General features: G+C 41.6%; 1 protein-coding gene and 1 long non-coding RNA gene across 3 annotated transcripts; one reads left to right on the forward strand and one right to left on the reverse strand.

Annotated features, from left to right (window-relative positions):
- Positions 1-3,034: 3,034 nt before the first annotated feature.
- Positions 3,035-8,404, reverse strand: LOC135486444 (uncharacterized). 2 transcript variants are annotated; one of them, XR_010446705.1, is made up of 4 exons: positions 8,356-8,404; positions 8,170-8,249; positions 3,834-5,837; positions 3,035-3,590 (listed from the first exon to the last, which is right to left on the reverse strand). It is a non-coding gene; the product is annotated as an uncharacterized LOC135486444 (long non-coding RNA). The 2 variants fall into 2 exon arrangements; XR_010446704.1 differs by lacking the exon at positions 8,356-8,404 and having other exon boundaries at positions 8,170-8,338.
- Positions 8,405-10,013: 1,609 nt separating this feature from the next.
- Positions 10,014-15,771, forward strand: LOC135487006 (L-threonine ammonia-lyase-like). The gene is made up of 10 exons (XM_064770251.1): positions 10,014-10,104; positions 11,015-11,181; positions 11,420-11,493; positions 11,701-11,746; positions 12,003-12,188; positions 12,456-12,511; positions 12,857-13,019; positions 13,264-13,556; positions 13,798-13,965; positions 14,244-15,771. The coding sequence occupies exons 2-10, from the start codon at positions 11,032-11,034 to the stop codon at positions 14,407-14,409; spliced, it is 1,302 nt and encodes a 433-aa protein (XP_064626321.1). The 5' UTR covers positions 10,014-10,104; positions 11,015-11,031; the 3' UTR covers positions 14,410-15,771.
- The last annotated feature ends 19 nt before the right edge of the window (positions 15,772-15,790 follow it).

Here is a 15,790-nt window from a genome sequence, read left to right on the forward strand (position 1 = left end):
GTCTGCAGGGTATTTCATCTGCTCAGATCGTTTTATCATCGAATACCAGAGTCTGTCAGCGCGGTCATTAGTGACAAGTGTTGCACTGAAGATCAGGATGAGATCGTCTGCAATCTACGAAGTAAACGCTGTAAACTCGGCGAGGAACCGTCACAACCCAAATGAGACAATCGTGTGGAGCCCCCCAAACCCCCGTCCTTCCGACATGTTTTAGCCAGTGCGTTGGGGGAGTCCACCCCCAGAACCCCCCATATCATTCGACTCTCAATAAGTCCTGAGACACTTATCCCGAGGCGATGGAGTGGAACCCCCAAACCATCTCGAGTCCTTCTGACACCTTATAGTGGTGCACTTACCTCAACCATCATTACCCTTCCTATTCATGCTATTACTAAACCCAACCATAACTCTTCCTTTTCATCATGCTATTGATAACCTCAACCATGACACTTCCTTGTCATAGTAGCTATCTCTATAACCATGACCTTTGACTTTGATGCTATTGCTGCCCCAACCATTAGGCCTACCCAGCCGTTTCATGCTATAGCTAACCCCAACCATGACCCTATGCTATAGCTAACACAACCAAATGAGGTGGGGATAATTGTATTTTTTTTGGAGATACCCTGTAGTACAGAATTAATTTTGTATTCATACACGTAAGACTCACACCTGTGGTGCGAGTTATCACAGTTAGCTGTGTTGTCATGAAAAAAATATTTGTTATCACTCACACAACGTAGTGAGTGTAATGGTTACGTATGTATAAAGTGTAAACAAAATTCATATATCCATCATGTCCATCGAATCTGAAAAAATTTGTGCAGACCCATGACAATTCTGGTTCCGGTACAGTTTGTCGCATTCCATATGGGCCGCGCGTTGGCCGATCCTGCATTCACGACGCACCGCACCCACAGTTACAACGTCGGACGTGATTCCCATTGTTTCCTTCCTCGTGACGCAATTATTTCATGACGTCATGAGCCATTGACCATTCACACAAGTAGATTTATTCACACCGGCGCCACTGAAGTGCGGGTGTGGGACATCATGTATTTAAAAATCGTCTGCTATCGGGGAAAGTGTAAACTGTTGATGAATTTGCTGATGAAAATGTTGATGGGTGCCCTCTAACTTTGGTGGCTTGACATTTGTTTGTTTTTAAATATTTTTCAATCAAATTGCGCTATGTTATACTTTAGAGGAATCTAGTGAGATGGTAAAAAGGAAAATAGCAAATATTTTATATGAATAGGTGATTTTGATCAAAGAGTGGAGGCCATTTTTTTTAGGTTTTCGAGATGGGCCGATCGGCTTTTAGATTCTGTTGATGGGTCCTAGTACTTACAGATTATCAGCGTTGTTCCAAAAATCGAAGACAGATCGAGTTTTCACCCATCCCTATTCCTATTCGTTGTTCTGTAGGGAAGCCCCCAGCAGTTTAAATGTCCTAGGAATGTATTAGCGTCTTTTTCTCGCGCGGAGTTGCATTGGACACTCTGTCGTATGTCACATCCTTCGAAGTACAAGGGACACACGATCTGCACCCTCGCGAGACGAGTTGCCCATACCAGGTAATGCCAAATCAGTTGTCTCGTATCGGTTACCCCCAAGACTAACACTGGAGGAACAGGGTTGTCCGCTTCACTGCCCATACTGCTGTAGGGACGCTCACAGCAGTTTGAAAGTCCTGTGAATGTATTAGTGTCTTTTTGTCTCAAGGAGCTGCATTGGACACTGTGAGGTGTCACATCCTTCGAACTAAAGGGACACAGCTCATGTGCCCTTATCAAACAGCACTTCAGGTTAATAGCTCAGTTAGTTGTCTCGTATCAGGTACCACCCAAGAAGTACTCGAGTAGTGTTTGAGGAGATGATATGAATAAACACCAGCAAATGCTTCGTCTTCAGGTGACGATTGCGGTTTACCAGTTACTCTAAGCACGGGTTACTCTGGGCAGAGATGGGGTGTCAGTGTCTCTCTCAAGAGCGTACAGCGGACTGTCTGCAGGATGTCTCATCCAATACTAAAGAGACAGGGTTTTTAGCACCTCTGCAGGGATAACATTTCATCATAAGGATAGGATACAACACAAGTTTGAATGTCCTGGAATAATTCGCGTCTCTCTATACGAGACTAAATCGGACGCTCTGTAATGTCACATCCTTCGAACTCCAGGGACACATAGATACACACATTGAGCGACAGTTATTAAAACACACATTGAACGCCAGTTATTTTTAATAATCTCACTTTTCGAGAGTGTCCCCCACGCTGAGAGACCGAAGGACAAGAGACAAAGGCTGATAATGTGTTATTACGGATTGAAACGGGATGCAAATTAAGTTACGGTACAGACTCTGAGCTATTTCGTCCCTGTCCGCAGGCGTGACGTATTTTGACGAGGAAGGTGCATTTGGTGTCGTTTGGTAAGCGCATAAATCTAACTTTTCGAGAGTGTCCCCCACGCTGAGAGACCGAAGGACATGAGACAAAGCCTGATGACATGGCAACTTTTATTGGGCAAGTATATAACATATAGGCTACATGTACTACAAAACTTAGAATTAGTGGCCGGCATGCGGAATCAGAAAAAAGGAGTGGTCAGCACACTTATTGACCGAAGGACAACAGACGAAGGTTATGATATGACAACATTTATTTGGCAAGTACATACAGTCATATGAATAATGCAAAACTTGGAATACAATAACACAACGTTGATACTGCTGACGCCGCTTGAGCCGCTTGAGCAAGCGTGTCAAGGGATCAGATGTTGGGTCAGTGCGGGATGGAGGGTGGTGCACTGTGAGTGTCGATAAGGATGGGGGGGGGGGGGGGGGGGCAAATGATAATAGCATAATGACAATTGAACAATGTACAAGTCATAAGTAACCGTGCCCGCTTTCAAGGTGGCAAGAACTGATTGCTGACCAAAACAATGACATATCCTGTTAACACCAATGGAGCATTCTCTTGTACTGTATTTTAGCCCAAAACCGCCCAATCAAAACGGTGCAGAGACTCGACTGACGTTTAATGTCTTCAAGAGGAAATTGCTCTCAAAACTGATATGGGCCTATAGTATAAATAATATCCTACCTAAAATATAGGCCTTCTGTTAAATTAGGCCTGCCTTAAGAAAAAAGGAAGAAAACCTACAACCAATTCCTCTTGAAAACAATTATGTCAATAAGGCTCATCCATGCATCATTTGAGTAAAACAATGTAGAAACACATTTTTGCTGTGATCAAGAAATAGCTCCATTGTTGTAATGTTGCACTTCTTGTGCTGTGAAATAGCTCAGATATACGGTAAATGGATTGCCACATTGAAAACGGAACAAGAAATAGCAATATTCTGGATCAGCGAGTACATACATGAAGTGCTATTGATTTCAGGAATAAGCACACATTTTGCAAGGTTCACTTTTAACAGAGAGTAACAATGTTTGCTGTTTAATTTTCAGGGTCGAAAACAGGCGAGTGTCAACCCATTCTGAGCCAACAGCATGAATTACAACAAGAAAAAGGGTCAATTCCGTTGGGAAATGCTGTTCCCTGATCATGGCTCTTGACTATTGGTCTGGAATAGAAAGGGAAGATTTGTATACCAAGAAACATTGAAATATACAATTTAAGAAATTGAAGTATTTGATCATTTTTTCATGACGTTTTTTTTTAAATCATGGCACTAATAAGATGAATAAATTAAATTGAATTGCGAGGCAATGGTGGTAAACCTGCCTCGGGTTTGTCCCAATATCAGTCACATGATGACGGACCTAAGCCTCATTTCATCAACTGTAGCCATGCTTATCTCATTTACCTCAATTGTGTTCCACAAATCTGGCATCCTAAATATTTATCTCTCAGAAGTGGCCTCGATCGCGTTGGCTCGATTCTTGGGACGGGAGAGCGAAATCACAGGAGATGGAGCAATCCACCTGAAAAAATTGGAGACAATTCGAATGCTGCTTCAGTGAACAATGGGCGATCTGTTCAGGAGACGTCTTTCAAATCGCCCATTGTTTCATAAACGAGACCTGGACAGACAGTTCCAGCTACTCTTCGCAGATTTCCTTCTTCCAATGCATACATCGCGTTTTGTCTCGACCACACTTGCACAGCTATTTACTTTAAGGTCACGTGCAGGTCTTATTGGTAATTGCTGGGGTGAAACATGGTACTGCGGGACAGACTTACATGTCCACAAAACGCAATGTCACTGCTGGACTGATTTACAAGTCCACAAAACGCAGAATCGGACATGGACATCATTACCCCAGCAAGAACCCAATGTAACCCCACAAATAGGGCCGTTTATAATGTTTAAGACACGTTTATACAATAACAACGCTGAAGCTATTGCCTGCAGTGACCTTGCTAATGATTTTTATGTGGGAGGGGCCAGGGACCGCGACTATTGATAAAGTCCTCACGATATTATATTCGTCAACAATGGGGCACAGACTTTCAGATATTTTCGTGACTGACCTATATTACCAGTACAGTCCAATATATATTTCTTTTTTTTGACTGACCTCTATTACCAGTACAGTCCAATATCATTCTATTCTTCGTGACTGACCTATATTACCAGTACAGTCCAATACATATTTCATTTTTCGTGACTGACCTATATTACCAGTACAGTCCAATATATAGTCTATTCTTCGTGACTGACCTATATTACCAGTACAGTCCAATATATATTTTATTTTTCGTGACTGACCTATATTACCAGTACAGTCCAAAGATACTATTTAGTCTGTATATTATTCTAGGGCTGGGGTGGGGGATGGGGAAACTCTCCAGTGACAAACTTTTTGATTGTCATTCTGGTAAAAAAAACACGTCCAAAGGGGAAATTTATTCTCATAACTTTTTACAATGCTTGAAAAAAAACTTTTAAAATGTTCATGTGGCGAGTCGCCACATGTACCGACTATACCTGTGGATCTAAATATATATATCATCATTGAAATCCTCAGAGAAATTAAACCAAGACAAAAAAGGGTTCCATGCCCTTGGTTTCCATGTACCGCGAACGATGCTAACGATAGGATTTAGCTGACAGGATTTGGCCACATGAACCCCTCCGTGTCCAGAAGACGCGGGGGTCGTCAGATCAATTTGAAACCGCCATGGACATCACTTCTTCCCCCTCACAAGTCGGTCGCGATGACCTCCATGTGCAAACCATTTTGGCTGTGGATGCTCCTGGTAACCCATGTCGCCTAACCAGACATAGCGCGCTGCCTGACTAGAAGTTACCGCCTCTGAGACCCAGGGTTGAGACACTGGGGTCTGCCCCCAGCTGACAGGTGGATGGAGATCCATATCATAGAGCATACCAACCGTACATAACCGGCTGGACTGGTACACCCTATCAGGCTCAGACTCCCCAACGAAGTCTATTGAGCGCAGCCGCAGCGCCAGTTAATATGGATGGATTTACGTCGTCAAATAACTGTCGACCTGATGAGCATTCGTTCACGGCACATAGAGTTTATCGGGGTTGGGGGCGAAGAGACAAGACCAGGAACTCCTATGGGGTCGCGGGCGCAATGCAACCCGAGGAACGAGATGCACCCAAAGTACAAACTCGAAAATAACTGGCTCATCCTTCGCCATAGGTGTCAAGTATGTACCACTTATACAGACAGGCGTCATTAACGTTGGGTAACACCTCACAAGGAGCAATACCAAGCATTTTCAAGACCTCATATTTAGCGAAAAGGTGTGACAACAATGATAATATATCAGATCCAATACCAGTCCCTTGACCAAACCCAACCATTTCTTGAAAGTTCAAAGGACGTCGGGGCTTCTGAAAGAAAAAGTATTGGCCATGACAGCTCGGTAGATAGATCGAAGTGATAGATGGGCTAACTGTCTATCTGAAAAGGGCGGGTAGCGAATTTTTTTTCCTGAACCTTTTGGGCACTATAGTGTACATTTGTACAGGGACTTTCAGCCAATCAGATTTCGACAAATACATGACGTCAGAAGTCTTAGAAACTTTAAAGCAGTTGGTAGAGCGCTCGTCAAAAATGGCAGAATACGATGTTCGATCCAAAGGTCGCGAGTTCGAATCCGGTTGTGGACAACATTTTTCTTTTTCTTTTTTACTCTTTAGATTTTATTTTTATAACGCCTTTCTTTTCCCTGGTTATTCAGATGTTAGATATTTGAGTTATTTCTGCTGCCTGCAACATACCTACAGAAAGGACAATAACAATAGCCCATCTCCAAGATCCAAGGGATAGTCCTTCAGATATCATATAGAGCATGAATATACAATGAGACTTGTCTCATGTGAATGGTCTAGTAGGAATATGTTTCTCTGCAATGAGACTTGTCTTTCGATACTGCCTCGTGTGTATGGTCTTCCTCCAGTGTATTTTTATACTGTATGCCTCAAATTTGATTAACAAGCACAAAACAATACAAGCTTACTTCTAAGTTTCATGATGACGCCTCGATGACGACACAGATTTATCGGATTCTGATTGGCTGAGAACCTGTGTACAAATGTACAGTGTACTGCCCGAAAGATTCAGGAAAAAATTCGCGGGCGGGCGATTAAGCAGGCGCATACAGTTAGATATTAAAATGGCAACAAAATGGCCGAAATTTATCTTCCCACACCATCTTTATAAGAGCTATAGGTAAAACTCAATGGTGACCAGATTATTACTGCTCCCGAAAGAAATTTTAAGTAGCCCAAGTCTTTTGTTGGCTGCTGCTTTGCTGCGACTTTCAGCAGCCTCCTACGACGGCACAAGGATATCATTGAAAGACACCACGTGACCGCAGGGCCAATGCATTGGTGTCATTATTCACATTTATCATCTTCGTGACCACGCCAAAACATACTTAAAGGTGACATGCATGCATAAAAACCCCAAACGACCAAGTTAGAAAACACAAACGCCCGACCAACAAACGACAAACTGCACCTGAAACATGATAGACGACCAGCGACAGGTCTCACTTGACTGCACAAACACAAGTTCATTGACGAGACAGGTCACAGAGAAAGAAAAAAAGAAAAAATATTCCTCGAGCGGGTTCGAACTCGGAACCCTCGCCACTTCATCCTTTCCGTCTTTTCTAATTTTGTCGTTAGGGTTTTTATGCATGCATGTCAGCTTTAAAGGGACAACCTGGGCGTGGGATTTACCTGGCCAGGAGGATAATACCTCTGCTTGTCACCATGCGCCGCCACTTATCTCAAATAACGATTTTCGCCAGTGTGCGAGGCAGTTTTGGACATGACCCGTGAAATTCAGGCAGGCCTAAGGTTACACCCAGTTTTTGTGCACTGTTTATTGCAGTTCAATGATGTATTTCAATTTTCCTGTTTGGACTGAGAAGTCACGGTTCTACTGGAAGCCATTTTTGTAGGAAAAACCACCATATCTCATGCCACAGTTGTCCTTTTAATACCACTGAATACAAGAGGGGGTAGGCATATCACTAAACCATTGTCATTTCATAACACAGGCCTGGGAACAACTGGCAGGGTTTATTAAAGCTCTGAAGTTGGCAGCACAGAGGTGAAATGAGACGATTGGTAATTTCTGTCATGTCTTCATGTAAATGTCTCTGAACTACTTCGACTGTATGTTTTATCATTCTGATCCGGTCAAGGTCCTCATCATACATATCACATGTCACAGTATCAAGGGCTGATTGGTTCAGAGATAGAATGTGTTATGAGCACGTGACACATTGTACCAAGTACGTGGCGTGTGACGTCATAAAACATGGCAGACATGACCGATCGTCTCATTTTCTTGCTGCCAGAACGATATAGTACCATAGATAGGGTATGGGCTACAGTGTCCTCCTTTCAAAGGTCAGCTGAGCCGAGTGTGGAATTATTCAGAACAGCAGTGGCGGATTTAGGGGTACCGCATGAGTCATCCATCTTTGATATTTTTAGGGCACCTCTCCTCAAGAACCCTCCCCCTCATTTTCAGGATTGCACCTTTTGCTCTATCATGAGTTCTCATTGGTGGGGCAGCGCCCCCCCCCCCCCCCACCCCTTCTTCTTTCCCAAAGTTCTGGATCCGCCACTGCTGCAGAGATGAGAAGTTTCAAAAGAATACATGTATGTGCGATAAAGGAAGTTTCGATAGAGAAAAATAACTCACCACGTGGTGTTCATGTCGTATCTTGTGATAAACCGGTTGGGCAGCATTGGGTGTGCTAGACAGGACAACGTGTCTGGCGTCTGCAAGAAATGAAAATGAAAAGATAAGATAAGATTGTACATTGTATCAGACAATAGTCGCAAAATTTGGGGAGAAAAAGTTGTGGAGAAATCAGGCTGAACTCACCAATATTGAACCAGTGCTTCGACCAGGCGTCGACACAACTGAACGCTTGTGTTCCCAAAACCGGTGTGTCATACCAAGAGCACAGTCAAATTCAACGGCTCGTATTGAGTAGGTTACGTCAGAGAGGTTACCAAACCACTCATCTATTCAAATTGTGATTTTCAATCGAATTCATTGACCCATACACGAAAATGCTCACGATTTAAAGCTGATTGGTCAAATACTGAGGTCACGGTCGGGTGATAAGGAGTCGGACAACAAGTGACATAACTTCGCGGAAACTTGGCTTTTGTGGTATTTTCAAACGAGTCTACGTGACGTAACATGATTGTTGAGATTTATAACCAGTAGTATTCACACATGGCAAAACATTTTTAATTCAAGTTCAAGTTTTTTAACTCCCTATATATTATTTCCTAGCTAATCCCATTGTTTAGCCCGATAATCCCGCTAATTAGCATTCAGGGGCCTGGAGAAGGCTAGCGCCATCGATCGATGCTTGCGCTATCTAAAGTTTCCAAAGTGAATGCATGAGGACAATCCATTTGTGTCGTATATCACTGGAAACGCCCGATTCCCCTGATTCTGCAGGATGTTAAATCGGGCATTTTATTTCTTTAAATAAATCATAAGCGTCGCATTTGCTCCTAGCTCTGTTCACCATCCCAAATGGCAATATTGCCAATTGGGCCGGACAATCACGACAAACCCCAAATGTTATACATTTCGTCCTGAATAATTCTAAGACAAAGAAAACGTCCCCTTCTTCTCAATTTACGTACTTTACTTCAAAAAAATCAGTTTTAACACTGTTGCACAAATATAGAGTGGTCTTAAAGTTCCATTTGGATAGAGATTTGACGGACTGATTTGGAAATTCATTCCAACCATGCAACTGTTTCAGAAATGAGAAAAAGCTCCTGGGTGTCATGACATGCATGGTGTGTCTTGCCTCTGCATTTTTGTACTCAGGCATGTCAGAGGGTTTTCAACTTTCATATCATTGAAGAAATAATTCATTCCAATCCACAAGTATATCAATCACATCCCCCCAATGTACTGACTAAAACCTGTCACTTTGAGAGAACGGGGGAGGGGGTTTGGGGGACTCATCCCCCAATGTACTGGCTATATATGTCAGAGGTTTGGGGGGGCTCCCCCATGTCAAACAGTTGTGTGAGTTCACTAGAGATTGCTCTTTACATATTACGACTTGGTATAACTCCGGCGGCTGCGTACACTGAGCACTTAGTTGTCCTTTCGTGTTGCAGGTTGTGATGTTGTCCTGACTTTGACCTAGAAATGTCATCGACCTTGTGCCCACTGTACAGACCAGGCAGCGATAATGGTCATTGCAATGTTCATCAGATAGAAAACATTCCAGGATAATGTCTCCTGGTGGTTATGGGCTTCATTAGTTGTTAGATTGTGTCAACTGTCCATGGTTCATTCCCCAGCAGTAACTATCCACAGAACTAAAAGGTTTGAGAATGTCTTGACATACACTACAAGTTTTATTCTGCTGTACTAAGGCGATTTTCCAAACACGATGGATAAGTGAGTTGTACCAACCATGCCTCCTGATTTTGTCTTCGTGGAACAACCACGGCCAAAGTGGAGGTAGTACGAAAGTTTACCATAAAAATAAGAAATAAAAACAAATTCCAAGTCGTTCGACGATCGGAATCACACCCGACCCCGTTATTTCCCAAGTTTGTCTTGATTAAGAGTCGATAATCTGTTATAAAGGTAGATGGAGTGCTGAAATACTTGATGCAGATCCCAGTGATATATAACATGCCAGTTTATAAAGTGTTTTGATACCAAGGTGTGCGTAGGCCTAGGGCAGGCTATCAGTATCGAACATTCAACATCGATGCAGAAGTGTGTAAAATTTGTGTGTTCTGCGTCTTCACTGCAAATGTTTTCGATGATTTCATTCCTGTGTACAATAGTCTGTCTTCTGTTACAGACATAACATTCTAGTGGCTAGATTGCATGCGCTATAATTGTCTTTTATCTTTTGTATTCATACAATTATGTTGTCGAACAAGGATGTCGATCACCACGTCCCATTTTGTTTGTTGTTCTTTTCGCTGTGTGGCCTTGAGGAGCGATTTTGATTGGCTGACTGGTTGGCGTGGCTGATGACGTATTGGAGGTGCGGTCATTCCCAGCCAATTACAAATTCTTTTTTGAATCCACACCTCTTTCTCTTTCTGCACACATGGATGGTTGTACTTGAGAGAACAAGGAATACATACCGTCAACTTTGGATTTCATGGAAGTCATGTATGAAGTAAAAGGCCAATAGAAACTTTCTTTCTAAGATTAATTCATAATCATTCAATCATATACCATTCTGAAGTGGTTTAGATATATAAAGTGACTTATAGTATAGGCCTAGTAGTAGTACCAGTCACTGCATGAGTCGGAATTAGAAGTGGGCCTCGGTGACAAAACATTATACAAACCTAACTTTACTTTAATAAGAAAGTTGCAATGAAACACGTGGTAGGCCTATGTGATCAGTCAGCCTTTTATTTGCTACTGAGTGCCAGTTTGTCTTGACTTCCCACTCTCAGCCGCTTACCATACTTACTCTGACTGGTACAAAGTTATTAGTCACATTATATTCTCTATGAATCTTTTTCTTCAGTTTTCAGGACATTCATAATGCCAACAGACACTCCGAATTCTGTTGATGAGACAGAAGTAATCAAGGATGATTGGTGTGACCCAGACGAACCTAAAACAATCAAATTCCAAGACATCAGTGCTGCAGCATTTAAGATCAAGAATGGTATCGTGCGGACAGATTGTGCGGTAAGCACTCGGCCACAATCTGTGTTAGAATTGATTTTAATGGATCACAAATTGGCAATGAATACATGGAAGTAAGTCAGACTTAACTAAGTCCAGAAAGTCTAGTTAAGTTTCATTGCAATAGGCCTTTAAAGGCTAGGTCTGCTTCATTTGCATTATTGTAAAGTAGAATAAGAATTACCTGGTAAGAGTATTAGTATAGTATCAATTTGTTTCAGTGTAACATTTCTCTTTGCAGAAATCATATGGTTTGTCCACTGAAACAGGAGTTGAACTTTTTTTCAAGAGGGAATTTCTTCATCATACTGGCAGGTGAGTTATTTTGGTGTTGAATGAGGGATAGGTGGTTTTGCTCTGACTTATTTGAAATAAGATTAAGTGTATATCATTGTGCTATGGGTATTTAATGGACACAGCCAGGCCTTCTTGTGGTAATTTGCAATTTCAGTTGTTGAGGTATCATTACTATCATTTCATTTCATTATTTTATTGTTTGTTTTGTTTTCTGTATCTTTTCAGTTTTAAAGAGAGGGGTGCAAGGTACACATTAATGATGTTGAATCAAGTAAGTTTTTTTCCTCTGCCTGATTGACAAGGATTTGAAACCTGGACTGATCGCTGTAATCATTTAGAAAATCTCAAGTCAAGTTGAAGGACTCTCTCTTGACGTCTCTCCTCTTTATGATATTGGTTCCCCTCACTCCTATACACAAGTGTGGGTACTTTTTACCACACCCTACTTTTACATGTAGATGAAATGAATCTATCTGACTCTGTAAAATCACGTTCTCTTTGAAATGATTGATTCTTGTTTGTTTCAGGCTCAGAAGAAAATTGGTGTGATAGCAGCAAGTGCTGGTAATCATGCTTTGGCTCTGGCTTATCATGGCCAGGACCTAGGGATACCAGTCACAGTCGTCATGCCTATCATTGCCCCTCTCATGAAGGTGACAAACTGTAAAACTTATGGCGCTACTGTGCTGGTGCAGGGAGCAGATATTGGAGAGGTAATTACAAATGTCTGGTCCCTGATGGGAATTGAATAAGTCATGCACTGATAAAGGATGAATTTAGTTGGAGCAAAGCTAAGTGATGGAGTTAGGTTTAAGCTTTCACCAGACAAAATAGCCTGTGCGTGTTAATGCAGGTTCTTTGACAACTTCTGTTGGCACCTACATTTATCGTTAAGGCCAGCTTGATCTTCTCAATCATTTGCTGCTTCTGGAAATTTAGGTGTGTCTAGCATGGTAAGAATGGTTTGCTCTCTGTTTCAGTCACGTGAGATTGCATTAAGAATAGGAAAGAAAGATGGCCTTACATATATCAATGGGTAAGTTAGACAATCTTAAAGCGGAATAGATAGATTGTTTTTCAGGAATACTTAGGGTAAGGCAAGGGGCCAATATGATATCATTGTGACAATAATGTCTTGTGTCTTTTGGCATGTCACTTCTGTTTAAAATTGGTGTCCCAAAGAAGGCCATTCAGTGTGAGTACTGGAATTAGAAGGAGTGATATTCATTCACGAAACAAAATGTAATACCCAGGTTTTGATTTCATCATGGTTTTCAAAATCTATGGCCCATGATGTCTGGCATTGTTAGATCAAAGGGAGAATTGTATGACAATGAGGTGACCACATTGTTTCAACTCCCCTCATATTGTTTCTTTCCAGTTATGATCATCCACACATCCTTGCTGGACAAGGTACCATGGGTCTGGAGATGCTGGAACAAGTGAATGACCTGGACGCAGTGGTGATTCCTGTAGGAGGGGGAGGAATGATTGCTGGAACAGCCTTGGCTATCAAGACACTCGACCCAAATGTCACGGTTATTGTAAGAACCTAGTTTGAACCGTTTTCCACTCTACTAGTCAACTAATGATCTTAGTCTTTGTTGTTGGAATCTATCTTGTGTACCTTGTCGGAACATATGTTTGCCAAATAGTACATGTAGCTAGTATCCGTCCCAGCAAAATATCTCATCATTGTGAATTATATATCAAGTGGAGCATCTTTTAGCTAAACCAACATTTTACTTCCTACATGACCGTTTTCAACATTCATTTTCCCCTTTTCAGGGAGTGGAATCTGAACGCTGTGCTAGCTTCACAGCGTCTCTGAAGGCAGGGAAGCCTACCTACACACCAGCATCTCCCACCCTAGCTGATGGTCTCGCTGTTCCAATGGTTGGTGTGAATGCCTTCGCTACTGCTGCACCACTCATTGACAAGATGGTTGTTGTCAGTGAGGAATACATTGCCCTGGCAATCTTACGACTCGTGGAGATGGAAAAGTTTGTGGTGGAGGGTGCTGGTGCAACTGGACTTGCTGCTGTGTTAGCTGGACTATTACCTGAATTAAAAGGCAAAAGGTATTTACATCAAGTCCTGATTTTCACAATGTATGGTATGCTGAGGAACCAGCAAAAACCAATTGAATTGCTACTGTAACTGTTGATCTTAGTGAATGTTATTGAAGGTTACATGTATATGGTATCACTTTTGGGATCCTGAATTTGATCTAAGTCCAGATAAGCAAGTGACAGTGGCAAAAGACAAATGCAGTAGAAGAAGAAGACTTGCATGACACTTCACTTTATTTCTTGTTTTCAGAGTTGTCCTACCTCTTTGTGGTGGTAACATTGATACCACAATATTGGGGAGATGTCTAGAGAGAGGTCTCGCTGTTGATGGGCGTCTCTGCAGATTTGTTGTGGTCGTCTCAGATAGACCTGGTGGGATTGCTGAACTGACTCGTTGTGTCGCTGGTCTGGGAGTAAGGTAAGGTTATGTACAGTATCCTTGCAACATATCGTATATGATAATCTAGCTACTGCATGGTTTATGTTTATTGGATGGCATGGAAATCCTCTCTGCTAGCAGCAAGGACATACATGATGGGCTAGAATTGGTCCCTTCTCATCCAATTGATCTTTGGGATCAGGACTCCTCCCTATTAAGGACATTGTTAATTAGTCATAAAGTGTGACCTAGATGTATTTTGTGGTTTCTTGAAAAATTTGGCAAACACAAACCTGATTGTTGGTTTTGCCTTACAGCATCAAGGACATCTACCACGAGAGAGCATGGCTAAAAGGAGACATCTTTTCTGTGGCTGTGAAATGTGTCGTTGAGACCAGAGGTTGGGATCATGCTCATGAATTGGAACGAGTATTGACAGAGCACTATGGTAGCTCCAATCTTTCATGGGGACCCAGGACATGAATGACTGTCGTGTCGTCAGGATAAGAGCCCATTGGAACAATCAGCCTTTTGATTTTGTGATGATCTCAGTATTCATAAGTGCATGCACATGTACATGTATAGACTCTTTTATCTTGTCAAGTTGAGTGCTATCTCCACCTGTATGCTAAGACTTGTCCACATTGACTGAAAATGATGACCAGTCGTGTCTCACTTCAACCTTAACTTATTTGCTTCACCTGTGTTGCTTGCAGATCGTTGTTGGCTTGTATTGTTATTTTTGCTTTCTTCACCATAAACTGGGATGAGGTAGTAATTGCTACTGCTATTCCTGCGCCCTTGCCATGCAGCTATATGTACAGAATAATGGCTTCAGGAAAATGTGTCTTCGAATAACTGGTCTCATCTCTCGGGACGTGTTACATGGGGACAAATACCCTGAAGCCCAAAAGAATGTCGGCCTTGCAATCAAATTTAGAGTTAAGAGTTATAGAGTTGGTTTGTGTTGAGTATGTTATGAATCATAATTGTCTGTTTATCAGGCCATATGTTTACAATGTTTGCATCTTCTGAAGGGGGAGGAGGGAGGATTGACTCCCCATTGGGATCTGAAAATTGAAAAAGTGTGCATCTGTTCTTAAAAGTATGGTTCTTATTTATAATCTTTATCTCATCGTGTCATATTATGTAATGTATATGTAGTGCTTGAAGTACTCTAAGTACTTGGCACATATTGCCCTTGTCGTGCAGCTAGCTCGTGTCGTTATCTTTGCTCGTTATCATTTCATTTAATGTTATAAAGTATGTGCTAGGTTTGGATTATACAAATGTATGTTTTGTGGTATAGGAATAAATGCTTTATAAACTCGCGGAGGAGTTGGGTTTCAAAAAGCCATGACCAGTCAGGACTCTCTCAGGGAGACCATGCATAATACATGTAATATCCTCACAATGCATTTTGTTACTTTGAGATGTGTGTTACTGTCTAATATGTGTTTACAGACCACTTAACTGGTTTGAATTTTGATATAGTATGATGTATCACACCATTGATATTGTAACTGTTTTGTCCTCATTTGAATTATTTATGTTGGTTTTACCAGTTTAAGAAGCTGATACATGTAGGTTTATACATGTACACCTGCATGTAAATTTGATACTTCTCTTAGCAATGGCTTATGCACTGTGATGTGATAAATTTCAAGACTGGACTACATGTATCTATGATTGTTTTACATGTTGATACATGTACATGTATTGTAAGTAACAGCACTAGTGTATCCTAGAATCGTATTGTATCATAGAATTGGGGGTGGTAAAAATCGAATTTAAAAACTGTTAATTCTGGTTTTAAGAATAAAAAAGACTACATGTGTAGTTTGACATGGTGTTATCATTTCAT

This window comes from Lineus longissimus, chromosome 4, assembly GCF_910592395.1.
Source record: "Lineus longissimus chromosome 4, tnLinLong1.2, whole genome shotgun sequence".
Classification (NCBI taxonomy): domain Eukaryota; kingdom Metazoa; phylum Nemertea; class Pilidiophora; order Heteronemertea; family Lineidae; genus Lineus; species Lineus longissimus.

Excerpts from the sequence above, each read along its gene's own strand:
- LOC135487006 (XM_064770251.1), top strand. The coding sequence starts at position 11,032 with ATGCCAACAGACACTCCGAATTCTGTTGATGAGACAGAAGTAATCAAG. Across the intron at positions 11,747-12,002 it reads CATTAATGATGTTGAATCAA|GCTCAGAAGAAAATTGGTGT; the intron begins GTAAGTTTTTTT and ends TGTTTGTTTCAG. Across the intron at positions 13,966-14,243 it reads GTCGCTGGTCTGGGAGTAAG|CATCAAGGACATCTACCACG; the intron begins GTAAGGTTATGT and ends TTTGCCTTACAG.